This window comes from Cinclus cinclus, chromosome 1 (assembly GCF_963662255.1).
Source record: "Cinclus cinclus chromosome 1, bCinCin1.1, whole genome shotgun sequence".
NCBI classification, from domain to species: domain Eukaryota; kingdom Metazoa; phylum Chordata; class Aves; order Passeriformes; family Cinclidae; genus Cinclus; species Cinclus cinclus.
In genome coordinates this window covers 29793257-29807492 of record NC_085046.1, presented here as the reverse complement: position 1 = coordinate 29807492, position 14236 = coordinate 29793257, and the positions used below count along the sequence as shown (strand labels likewise).

Below are 14236 nucleotides of genomic sequence, written 5' to 3'. Positions count from 1 at the left end.
GGCTGAGAAAAAGCAGGTTAAATATTCAGAGGCCTCCCTGCACGTAGATAAATTAAAATTTTTCACAAAATGAATCGAGCTACATAGCACTCCACCTCCTTGCTCCATCTACACTGTGTTTGATCCCAGAAATCACAGAGCCAGCTTGCGGTGTGTAGGAGTTATATTGAGGCTGTGCACTCAGAGACTTGAGGAAGGGCAGGAAGGTGCAAGGTTAGTGTCTCCTACTGGCTGCAAAGTTAAAGCAAACAGCTAAGGCAGCCTACAAAAAGAGAGATGAATTGAGCTAAGACTACAGTGGCAATCTAATTTAGGAGGGAGGAGAGGGGAGGGCAGGTTTATTTATAAGTCTGACATTGCTCAAAAATTACATTTCCATTTATCCAGCCCTTCACAGCACTTCTCAAGGCCAAAAAATGCTGTAACCATCCTGGAAGGATCAAGTGTACAGAGGGATACTTTTAACATCATATGCTCCAAACCATCTCAGTTTATTTCAGGGCTATGTACCACCAAGAGTCAACACAGTTACTTCAAGACAGCTATGTAAAGTAAAGTAAAATAAATGAAAAAAAGACTCCACATTCAAAACATCTTATTCACTTAATTAAGGCACTGGATCACTTACAAGTAAGTATCTGGTCTGCCAAAACAGCTCCAGTGACTAAATCCCCCATTATCACAGCAAATCACATTGCTGAATGATTACAAATTACTAAGGGGACCTTCAACTCTCAGCTGCTCCTTAGTAATACCTGGGTGGCTGAAGCAGATGTGTGTCCCCACAGGCAGCCAGGGAAGTTGTCCTGTACGGGCTAGATGAGCTATGGGGACACAGTCAAAACAAGCAGAAGTGTGACACCCTAGCTCAGCAAATGGGGACCAGAAACTGGGACATGCCTGAAGGATGCACATTCCCAGCCCTGTGTGTGTGTGTGTGTGTGTGTGTGTGTGTGTGAGTGACAGCATGGCTCAGGAACCCAGATTTTCCACTGGCTATGCAGTATCAGCTAATCCTATTTTTTATGTTTGAATTTTAATTCAAGTTAGGCTGAATTAGAAGAGAAAAAACCAACAATAAAAACCAAATGAAAAGCACAAAGCCTATCAAATAGAGCAGTAAAATTTTGTAAAAATAACTTGTATTATTGCTCCAGCCCAGAGAAGATAATTTCATCCAGGATGCTCTTCTGTTTGCCTAACCAGTAATTCAGCAGATGGTGTTCTAAACTATATTCTACCACCAAGAAATGAGGTACAGAAGCTCCATTACCACCCAGATGATGGGAACTGCATAAGGAAATCAGAAACTAAACAAATAAATGAAAATCAAACAAACATTTCTTAAGTGGATAAGTAGGACATGCTGCTAGCAGGACAGAATACAATAAGGAAATTAACTTGGCTTAGCTAATTTTGGCTGCAAATTGTGAAGTGTTCATAAGGGGGAGAAATAAGTAAACATTTTTAGATTGCTGCTTGGGACTATTGCTTATAGATTTTTACCTCAGAATTCCAGTGAAGATAAAAACAGGGTATAGTTGGCTTAAGTATCATGGAGTAAGTCTTAGTGATCTTGATGATAATGAAGATGGAATGAAGATAGTGAACAAATGAGTGGTAGTGTCTGAAGTGCTCCTGCTTCACTAAGGCATTCAGCTTTTAATCCTGTTTTGTTAATGCCAGAAGATGACAAAAAGGCTAATGTTGCAGTATCTACATTTCAGTAATGTGTGTCTGAGTATGTAAATATTATGATGGACTTTCCTTCGTTTACTGGCAATTACTTCTAAATTGTCAGCTATCAGCTATACTGGCTTTACTTTTTGGACAATGGGACAGATTAAACATTAAAAAAAAAAAAAGATGCACATCATCCTGGGAAGAAAATAAGGCATGTGAATTGTATTGTATTATGTTTATTTTCTTCATTATGGGTGCTTTGACACATGGTAAATAATGTAGAAAAAAATCTAGGTGCAGTTTCCAACACGGGAATGTTGTAAATTGAAAACATTTATGGCTGCTCTTCTAATTCTAACGCAGGTATTTAAAACAAAAGTTCACTAAATAAAATCCCAGTTATGAAAGCATGATTTGCTTAAAGACCTATAATTCTAAATATACTATAAACAATAATGCAAGCAGTACAATGTTATACTGTTAATGATGGTTTTAAGCTTTCCTCAGCTAAAACTTGACCTTTTATCTATTTTTAGGGGTTGTATTACTGATGAAACATTACACCGCTGCTATAGCAGTGAAAATAATGGAATTTGATTTACAGAACTATTTATTGTTATGTACTTACGTTGTTGAAACATAGATTTTATTTCAGTTAAAGTTATACCAGAACCAAAGCTGCATAAAGCATTTGGAAATAAAAAGAAATTATAAGAACTGCAATGCAGTAGTTTTCTGAACTCTTTTGGCAGTAATAATCCATGCACTGTAGCAACAGAGATTGCTATGCAGGACAAGCTCTCTCTCTGTAGATCCTAAGCAAAGTTCAGGAAATGGCACAAAGTTATTTAACATCTTCATGGAAGTTCCCTACATTGGGACTTCACTGTCTCATGAAATTGTTTTAATGTCTGCCTAGTTCATGGATTCCCAATCTCTCAGCATATTTATGGGTGGACTTTAGTTTTCCAAAGGCCTTGATGAATGCCAAAGTTGTCAGAACAAGCACATTTTCAGATAAGACATCTAGGCAGGTTTTAGAAATGTCTTGTAAATTATTACAGTTCATCTGAATTTTGGATAATTAGAAGCTGAGGAACTGGGGTTTGCTTTTACCTTTCCTATATGGTATGATCATGTGTTCAAGACAGATGCCATGATGGGAAAATGAGCATGCATCAATACCATTCCACATTCACTAAAACTTACAATGGCTGATGTAGGGTAAAACAAGCGACCAAAAAGAAAGACTTTGTGTAATTATTGTAAGAATAGTGTAATAAAAAACCTTGTTCCTGAAAGTTTAAATTGTTTCAACAATGTGTAGCAAACGTATTTGATTGTACAAAGCAAATACACCACTAAGTTACCAAATTTACACAAAGTCAAATATCTGGAAGGGGATCTTTTAAAAAAAAAACTTTATTTGAGAAAGGAAGAGACTTATATCAGAAGGCAAAAAAAGGGAACATACAAACAGAATATATTTACAACACAGAACAAGATCACCTCTAAGGGTGTAAATTATAATAAATACAGTAGGTTTAAAATGTAAGAGAAAATAATCAATTAGAAATGTGGTTGTTTAAACCCAGTTTTCCTTTTCACTGGTTCCAGGTAGTTTCTGGTTTTTTAATTTTATCCAAATTTGAAAGATTATGAAATTAAAGTACACTAACATATTGGGGTTTCTCACCTGAATGACATTATAAAAATATCTTGTGTCTTCTGTGAATACACGCCTTTGAAGTGATATTGTACAAAACTTCTTCTCAATTGCAAATTTCTCCCCAAATGTATTTTAAAAGATGCACTATCCCTTTTTGATGAAGCTGAAGTCAGATTTCAAAGAAAATTAAAAATATACAGAATAGGAAACACATATAATTTCATTTTAATAGCCTTCGCTTTTTGAATGCAAATGTAATTTTTTTTCATCCAGGATGGAGAAAGATTTCTGTTCAAATATGCAGCACACATAAAAATCACCTGTGTTTGTCTCAATTAAATCTTTTTCTATCTATTGAGGCCTTTTGTGTTAACAGCAACTATTTAGTCCTTTGTTTGGAGACCTTCTAGGAAAAAGGATAATGTATCTTTAGAAGCTGCAACATTTTAGGAGAGACTGAATAGTATTAGAACATAATGTAAACAACACATGCTAATAACATATTTTAGAACAGTTTCTACATTTGGCAAAACAACTATCTCTTTTGAAACCAGATACTGCACCTTAAAATACCTCAGCTTTAGAAATATAAATATTTTTTAATAGAAAAAAAACCTGACAAGGAGTCCAGGTCAGTTTGGGATTACCCATATTAAAGGGGATCTTAATACAATGAATCTTTAACTAGCTTAACAAAAGTAAACCTATAAAACAAGGTAAACATATCAAAAGGGAATATGAAGGAAATGTTTCACTGGAAAGCTTCCTTAACAATTTCCCTACTCGCTTTGTTATTTTCTTTGACAATAAATCAATTCATAGAGTGCCTTTAAAAACAGAGGGAGCGCTGCCCTGTCCCCCCTGCCCCGCATTCCTCAGCACATGAATCACTTGGGCTTCCTGTTTCCATAAGGCATTTCCTGCCCCCCTCCCCAAAATCACTTTTCTGCAGGAGAACAGCAGGGACCTGACAAAGTATCGACTTAAATAAACAGGGCCTTGCACTGAGCCCAGCCCTGCTCTGCCTGTGAGGGATGGGCTGGGATGCAGCTCGCGGGCTGCACACACGGCTGCGCCTTCAACCCTGCCTAAAGCTCCCAGACAAGCTGAACCTGCCTTCTGTCAAGGTGGCATTCTGTGCACAGTTGTTATTTTAGGATTTAGGTCCATGAGACTCCATGGTAAAGGTTATGAGATATCGTACAATTAGTCCTCGTTTAAAAAAAAACAAACAAACAAACAAGTGATTGGATATCAGATGATAATGATAACAGGTCTGTGCTTTTCGTGCAATGTCCTAATAACTGACTGGAACCTAATGCTGCATTTTGCTTCTCACCAGTAATTGCATCTGCTGCATTTAAGGATGTCTCCGTGGACTTCATCATCAAATAAGACAGAATGAAATATTAACCAAGCAGTGCAAAAAAGAAAACAACGCAATTTTAAAACAGTGCCTTGCCTTGCCTCTTTATATCCACCTTGTACTTTTCTCTAAATTAAATTTTATACATCAGCCTGAGACCACCAAGATAGCAGTCAGTACCTGTCTACTGGGGAAAAGAATACCCTAACATTAACAGTGTTCAAGACTACAGTATAGTACAATATATACAGACAGCTGAAAGCAGAAGTCAGAGGATTCAAAATCAGAAGAATGTTTCATCAATCAGGTCTGGAAACTAATTCCATCAATTGCTGATCTCAACAGGCTAGGTGATACGAGTTCTCTTTCACTAGGACTAAGTGATGTAAGGTAATTCTGGGCTAATACAATGTCTATCAGCTATTACTCAGAGATTTATGTAGAATAATTGATTGCAACAGATATTTTCTTAATCAGTGGCCATAAGGATGAGCTTCACCATGTTTTCAAGTGTACATAAAACACTTCTGCATTTGTTAAATTCTTCAAACAGTAAATCAGGATTTGCTAGCTCAGTGAATCAAAACACAATTGCTTATCAAAGCCTAGAAAACACATGTGATGTTCAGATAATAACCTTAATTACAAATCCTGGAGCTAAATCTTTGCCTATTACCTGTTGCATAAAAGCAGCTTGCTCCCCAGATTCCATTTGCTGGGTTTGAACATCCTCATCACTGTCCAGTGGCTCCTCTTTGACTTTCACAGCCCCCACCTGCTGTCCTATTCTGTCATCCACGCCAGCACTGCTGCTCTCAGCCCTAACGCTGGCACTGCTGGCGGGAGCTCGCTCTTCCTGCATCGAGTGATCTCCATGAAGCTCTTCCTCAGCTTCCTCCAGGTGACTGCCAGGCTGCTTGAGCTGCTCAATGGACTTAGAGAGCATCTGGAAAGAGAAGAGGGGAACAAGTACTGACTCCTTATGCTGATGCCAAATATCATGAAGTACCAGATCTGCACGGATGAAATTGAAGTGTCCACAGCAAACCCATGTAGCCATGCACCGTCAAAGTGTTGATGTATCCGGGAAAAAGAACAAAAGTCCCTGAGCGAAAGGTCACTTTTTATTCTGCAGCAGAAAATACCATGTTTATAGATAATGAAAAACATGACACATCTGTTAAGACTGTTACAGCTGGTAGAGAAATTAATCTTCCTTCATCTTCTTCAAACACAAATGCAGAAACACCATCTTACAGTTTATTACTCACAATACAAAACAATAAAGGAACACATATAAGATATAAGCGAACTAGTAATCTGGTTAATATTTTGTTATAAGCAAATCAGAGAATTTTCACACAAACATCTCTATCAATGAAAGCATGAAGGCACTGAAAGCCAACAAAGGAGAAGTAACAAAGAGCTGGTGTCAGCCCCCTATCCCATGGTACAAGCAGATCTGTTCATGACTGGAAGGACTATAGCCTTTGTGGTGCATCACACAGGTATCCCAGTTCCAGCCATGATGATGTAACACAGCTCCCCAGGCAACACCAGCTCTAGCCCAGGAACTGCTATTGTAAAGCTCTGCCTGAGCATTGCAGTCATGTGCACTTTGTGTTTTGCTGTTCAAGATGAAGCCAACGCATTCCAAAATACTCCAAATGTAGTGAAAAAACCTAAACTGAAAAAAATCCCTAATTTGTTGAAAGAGGCACAAATCAGACATGTGAGTAAGAAGTTGCAGGGTCAAGTGAGTAATTATCATTTATTCAACTGGCCTACTCAATTTCAAGCAAATACTGTTTTGTATCATCAAAGTCAAATATCCTGAGAGGGAAAAAACACCTTTTACCTTTACTGTTACATACTTTTGTCTTCCCATCTGTCTCCCCCCAGCCATCAATCATGTCTTTCAAACAGAGTTTTAGCTAGTGCTACATACTCAATTACTGAATATATGAATGGCTTCAGGATGTCTGCTTTTGTCACAAACCATGGACCATCCAGTTTCATGCAGCTTGCTAACGCATACAGAAAAATGCCAAGTTGTCATGTAAACTGTGATGAAGAAACTGAGCTGGATCTAGGAAATCTCATGAAGTCAACAAGGAGAGTTGAAAGATCAATTTATACATTTCCAGTTGATGCTCTGATGTATATGCCTCACATCACTGGAGAAACAAATTCCTCAGAGGAAGCCTGTCTGGCTATTGTCACAGCAAACCTTCATTTTTGAGGTGTAACGGGACTAAAATGGCTTACTAAAATGAAACAAAAAATCCCTCTTCACTACTGTAGTAACTGGCAAATCCCAACGTGAGTATCCTGCATGCTGCAGGTTGCATGGCCTAAACTGGGCAATCCTTTCTACTGCAACTAATGTGGAGAGCCTCCTTTCATTACACAGCATCTGAAAAATCTCTCAGTTCAAGCCTATAAATCTTTCTCAGTTGTTTCTCAGTGGATGACACTGACCAATAAGGTACTAAAGCTAACTACACATAATCAGCTCAGGTACACTCCTGTCACTTATTATTATTATTAATTATTATTATCATAATTACCATTATTGTTAATTAGTTATTTGTGGGGAGCCACTCCTCAAGCAGGAAGAGAAAGGCAGATAAGGCTGCATGGCTGGCTGCAAGTGAGCAAACACAAGCTGAAACATCTGTGTGACAGATAATCATATAAACTACAAGAATCACTGAGGCTGATCCATCTGTAAACCATTCCCTGCGCCAGTTACTTGACACCAGGTGGGCTTTTTGGCAGGGGAAGCCAAGAGAAAACGAATGCATGCCCACAGCAAAGTTAAGACACATATTTAGCTCATTACTGCTCTCCTTTCTTTTATGCTTTTTCACTTTTATGTCAGGCTCCTTCTTCACATTTCTGTATGGGTGCAGATCTGCTGCTGAGCTTTCTGAGGCAACACACGATGGACTGCAGTATAGAATCTATACACAGATCAACTTCAGACACTTCTTGCATGCAACCAGTGAAGAGAACAAGCACACATAAGGCGGCTGCAGGGACTTAGAGTGGGATTTGTGTGCATTTCAATTTGCAGTGTTCCTGTTTTGGAGCCTTCTCCCATGCTGTGGAACTCAGCAGGTGACTTGCTTGATTTCAGCAACAGGAGAAGATAAGCAAATTAAATTTTCTGAAACTCTTTGAAATGAAAGTCTTTATATATCTACTCAACAGAGTTTAAAAAGTGCATTTATATTACCTTTTTTACTACAAAATTTTATTAGAAGTATCCTTTCCACCATGATTTTAACTAAGCCTCAGGCAAGGGGCTATGAGGCACTACAGTCATGTCTTCTCATGTGATAGAGCATGATCAAATTGCATGTATGGAATGTTGGGGGGGGACAAGACCCAAAATCTTCAAATCCTTTCTAGTGCTCAGACTGCTAAGCCACAGCTAACTGCTTTCTCTGTGTCACCACAATGCTTTCATGTTTGTTGAAGTTTTTTTTTAAAGACAGCTTGGCCCCATCCTATTCCAGTTATTATACTAGCAGCATTACTGGACAGTTCTCCTAAGTCAGAAACATCTCATTTTAAACTAGTACTACTAGTGGTAGTCCTCTATCTGTATCTGGAGACATGTGAAGGTAGCAGTTTAGAGTCTGTATTTCTATCTTCTCCATCTAAAGATGAGTTACCACAGCAGAAAATGTTCCGAATGAAACACTGCTCAGGTCCTTTCATTGTACAGCTGGATACTTCTGCTCACACTTACTGTTTAAACCTTTCACTTTAAACCCCCACTTACATTTCTTTTCCGACTTTATCTGTAGCTACATGGACTTTCTCCTAATTTTAATGCATCTTTTTTATTTTGAAAAAGTGATTACTTAATCTGAGTTTTAGTGGGATAAGGTTAAAAAATAATAATAAAACCATAATTTATTTCCTTAATAAATTAAGAGTTGCACATATTTGTTATATTTTACCAGTATACTTTACTGCTACCACATATTCCAATTTAAGTGGTCACTAAAAAATGTCTCCATGCTAAGGTAACCTGTGTATTTTTGCTTTTATCTTCAGGAAATTAAGCTATAAGGGATATATATGGGACATGCAAAGTAAATAGTATCAGCAGGAGAGGAAGTATTTACAAATATCAACTCCACTGTATATCTGCAAGAGTCCAATCAAAGAAAAAGACATCAAACATATCCTAACCTGCTTGGTTGTACAGAAAAAAACAAAGACTAAATAATCTAGACATTGCAATAGACCATTTTATAGGTCCTTTCACTGCAGCCCCTGTTGGTTTCTCCTTTGAAATTATATGCTCTTGTAAAATACAGTGTTTTATATTAGATGTCTTTACAAAGAGACAAAATCATGAAATCCTGCAATAGCCAACCAACACATTTCTATCCTTAATTAATTTTAAATTTTAAATACCTGGCAGTCATTTCTAAGGACTCATGTATATTCTTACAGAACACTTTTTCCCCTTCTCCCCTAAGGCAGTCAGATTACCAACTACATGTGTTGCACACACATTGTTAGCTGCACCTGTTACTTGGCACCTGTTGTATCTGTTGCTCATGTAGTACCAATATTTCTAAGGGATGTATTTATCTTTCAAAATAATTCTTCTGTATTATGGCTTAAATGTTAGTCCTCAGTAAAGGAGAAAATGCTCTGAGCATTTTCCAGTTCCAAACAGACAACAATTCCTTTGGTTTTGCCCAAATAATTCCCTGCCATTAGCAATATTTGAGAGTATCTATCACCTACAGAAGATGCTTGACAGATTTGTAAGCTGCAAAGCCAAAACCTCAGTGTAACGTTTAATGAAGACAGATTTATTTACTACTGCTGAACCTGGTCTTCCACATTCCATTAAATATTATTCAGAGAAGCTAATCATTAATCTGGAGTCAACTGTATCTTTTCAGTATTTCTACTAGCAATAAATAATAGTTCCATTTTTTTCCATCAACATAAATTTCCCTATTATTTTTCATTTTTCTAAAAGACATATTGGTAAATATCTGAGAACACCATCCATGTACTAATTAATATTCACTTCCTATATATATTTTTTACCTCACAGGCTTTCCTGGTCACCAATTCCCTATACAGAGATGCTTTAAACCAACTGACATCCTAGAATGAAAACTGAAATTCAAATGTTTCTTACATAAGCCTTAACACTGTCCCTCCCATACTTTAGAGCACACTACCAACTGCCCCATTATTTTGCCCTTTACTTCTCCAATACAGAGAATTTTACCATTGAAAACAAATTGCCAAAATGCTATGAATACACAACTTATGTTACAACTTAAGAACACAAATAGGGTTCCTGCACTGATCAAATAAAATCCTAGCCCCAGTGAAGACTCCAGCTTCAGTAGAGGCAGGCCTTATTCATCATACATGGCAAAAATAACTTCTAAAGACAGATGGTTTTGTTCACGTACTCTTCACATTATGGTTTCTGAGATTTTCTTTAACACAGACTATTGCTAGGGGCATTGCATTTTGATTAGTTAAACCAAAATCCTTGTTTCTTCTGCAAGTGGCTGGGTCAAAGCTTTCTAGATAGAGATATACACAATAATATCAAGATTTTAAGTTTTTTTATTTGTGGTAGTGGTCTTTTGGTATCCAATTGCACTAATTTTAGCTGGGGGTTTTGGACTTTGGTCTCCCTTTATTGAGCAGAATGAAGAGCTGCAACGGTGATCAAAGGGTATTATAAGGAAATAAGCTGTCATTTGGACAGAAGTATATTAAAGCTGACAATGGAAAAGCTGGTCTTCCCTAAGACAAGCTGAGTTCAGGTTACTTCACATTCATTATTAATTCTGGGACAAGGGTTTTTACCTACTTTTGGAAGAGATGTCAACATTTGCAGAATGTTATTGGAAGGTCATTGTACTAGATCCCACAGGTATAAATGTCAGACTTCAGTGGAGACATATACTATTTCCCACATCAAAAGCCAGGCATCTGACAGCTGACCAGAAATAATCCATAGGGGATCTCCTCTTTGCTAGTAAGGACAGAGGCACACCTTTTGGCAGTGATTTGTTTCTTTTCAGAATGTAAATGATCCAGGGGAATCCTTTACCTCTGACCCATGTTGGATTTTGCTTGTTATAATCCTCATAGCAGCACTGGCTTAAAAAAAAAAAAAAAAAAAAATATATATATATATATATATATATATATATATATATATATATATAATACATGATAAATACAAGAACAATGGGGTGAGGAAAAAGTGGTTCTCTTCCTCTATTTGTCATTACACCTATAAGTCAGCCAAAAAATCAATCCAAAACCAGTTATCAGAGAGCGCTCACACACACCCTATCATCTTAGCTCAGGGCAAACACTCAAATTGTGGGTTCAGTTTAATACTAAAGACTTAAGTGCTTGAAAATTAAACATAAGAAATAAAATGTGAAGGAAAATAGAAAACAGAAAAGAAGATATTAATTTCCTCTAAGATCTTGATCAACTAGCATTTCACAGTCTTGACAGTTTAAAATGGTTCTGGTCTTTCATTACCAAAACTTTTAGGATCCTTAAGTATTCCTTATTAAATTAAACCTATGCATTTTCCATGACTGAAAAGGTAGGAATTATACCTTTGTTCAGATTTCATTATACAGCCCACGAACAGAAGAGTAAAGGACAGAACAACAGAAAAAAACAAGTTCATGTGTTCACTTGATGCATGCCCAAACACCTCCTAAGAAATAAAATATTTGGTTGCTTTCCTACCTGGTCTACAATATCTACTGTTTAAAGTTTCAAATAACTATAATTCTTTTTTGCAGAGTTTGATTGCAAATCTGTGCAAATTATGTAATGAAAAGTTTACTTCAACTGTGAACAGAGGCAAGTTTTAAGACTAAACAAAGTATATTCTACCACTCTAACAGAGTTCAAAAACCTTATGTAGTCAGAGGAGTTAAATCTGAACTTTTAGCTAAAAGGTTAAGGAAGATAGCTTTAAATTCACAACTTAAAAGGTACTCCATGATTTGTTTTTTTTTTTTTTCACTCTCTTGTCTGTTGGCTACCCTTAAATTCCAGTTTATAAAAATCAGGTTCTGTAAGTACATAAGGAAGCTCCCTGACTTTCTGTGTCCTTGAAGAGGACAGATACCTGACTAGAGGATTGAAATTTTTCAGTACTATTCTTCAAAATAGTTCTTCTGAGAATGGAGAAGAACCTAGATGCTGCAAACTGTGAAGTATGATAAACCACATGCATCCTCAGAAAACCCACTGCTTCTCTGGCTGCAACATGATCTCATTCCTCCTCAGGCATTTGCTGCTCTGATGAGTTACTGTGCTCCTGAAGAAGCCTGGTTGCTCTGGGAGTAGGAGTAAAGGAGTCTGAGAAGCTCTTGGGGCAAAAGTAGGTTATGGAGGTTCAAGGCAGAGAGAAGCCCTAAGAGAGACTTAAATTTCCACTCTCTGCATATGTATATAGCCTATACTGTACAGAATAAAAGATAGATTCACCAGTTTTGTCTTTTCATCACAAAGAATCATGTGAGAATGAGGGCATATTTCAAGTATGAGAGGGAATTATTCTCATTAGCATGTACTTTCACTGTAGTTCAACTGAAATAAAAAGGTTACTGAAACAAGCATTATCACAAACCAACTCCAAACTTTTTTCCTTCCTTATCCCATCTATCTCTGGTAAGGTGCAATTCATTCCTAGTCCTATGTGACAAGAAATATATGGTTATGTGCCTCGAGTTAAATTTTCACACAAGGGACAAATGCTCATATATGCCACAGCACATATCCTCAGATGCTATGGTAGAATTTATATCAATAAACATATTATCTAAGAAAAACATGTCAGTGAGATTCTTTGCTTTGTGAGGAATGCATGAACTGATGGGTTTGTAGTACAAAGACTCAGTGCTTTAGCAGTTAAGAAGTCTTTTTAGACAATTGAGGGAAGGTGAAATATTTTCAAAACCTGAGGCTACGAGCTATACATATGCCATCTTGATTAAACATATGGAATGCATACTCAAAGAAAAGCCAACTGGAGTCCTAGTTGAGTAATCAAAACACCCAAGCTGAGAGGGGTTAACATGCAAGGATCAGCTCTGAACTTTGAAGTTTTCTGGTCTTCATTTTTCCTAATTAAGACAAGATTTAATAACCAAACCACTGTACAAACTATATACTTAAACTCCAGGTTTGTTTCTAATTTTGTTGGGAATTCTTTGTAGATTCCAAAGAATCAGTAACCCCTGGGAAATTCACCCAGTAAGTAAGGTGGATTGATTTTTTTTTCCTTAGGTACAAGAGCTGAACATACACTTTTCATCTTTTCTTCTTTGACATTGCCTCTTACATATCGTTATTGAGTAGCACTAAAACAGAAGACAACTAAAGATTGTAATACTAGTGGAGCTTCAGCAAACAACTTGTGAAAAGCTGTGTACTGAGTGCAGAAAAGATTAGGATTAAGATTACTTGCATATCTTGTTTTCAGAACAGGTTACAACTTGATTTTGTTGTAGAAGTACTGATAAATTTATTTAGAATGTGTTGCTCTTTGTTTATTAATGGATAGTTCCTTTTCTTCTTTCCCCTGCCCCTGCTCAGAATAAGCTGTTACTGTACAGGCACTCTTGTACTACACCATTTAATTCTGTGTCAGATACCAGAAACAGGACATTGTTCTCTTTCTCCTTATATGGTCATTTTATATCACCATTTAGGTAAGAAACTTTCATGTTACTCAGAGAGAAAAGCCAGTTTGATATACACTGATTAAAAACTTCTCCAGATGTTTAGTAAGCTTTCTATATAAACCCATAAATTTAATAATCTGATTTGAGTTCAAGTGAGTTATCTATTTATGCAACATTCTAGTCCACAATTAGAAAAGTTTTAATATAAATCAAAAGCAGCAAGTGGAGTGATTGCTGCAGCTCAGAAGTACACATCAATTTTTAAGACATTATTTACCATTCAACAGGAAAACACCTGCCAGGTAAAACTGTAAGCTGCTTTGAACTCTATTTTGTTGAACTGTAGCCTATTTCAGAACCTTAAAATTAAGATCCATACAAATGTATATATATCAGCTATGCATAAACAGAAAAGATGGTCCTGCAAGAACCTCTATATTGTCCCTGATGACATGGTACCAATGACTAAACTTCCAGGTTTAAGGTTGTTAGTTTTCCACTTTTAAATTTATTGGCAATTCGTTGCTTTGGGAACTCACCTTATTCATGTGGATCTGCTGCTGGTACTGTTTCTGCTTCTCCAAAAATTGCTGATGTTGCTGCTGGATGACCAGCTGGGCCAAAGTACTCTGAGGAAGAGGAGCTGACTGGGTTCTGTTCAGTGGCCTGTGACGAGGCAGTTTGTGGGCAGCTCTTATGCCAGGTGAGACTCTCTCCTTTGCTGCTAAAGGAGACTGTGGATGAAGAGGAACCGCTCCTGCAAAACAAGGACATTTTACTCCCCTGTGG

At 37.1% G+C, this 14236-nt stretch overlaps 1 protein-coding gene across 1 annotated transcript in view; it reads right to left on the bottom strand.

The window, feature by feature from the left end:
* The window catches only part of HDAC9 (histone deacetylase 9), a 270154-nt gene that overhangs the window by 174952 nt on the left and 80966 nt on the right, over positions 1–14236 (bottom strand). The window contains exons 10-11 of the mRNA XM_062500976.1: positions 13987–14204; positions 5395–5664 (exon numbers count right to left, since the gene is read on the bottom strand). Of these exons, the coding sequence (XP_062356960.1) occupies positions 5395–5664; positions 13987–14204 (488 nt within the window). The remainder of the gene's footprint in view (positions 1–5394; positions 5665–13986; positions 14205–14236) is intronic.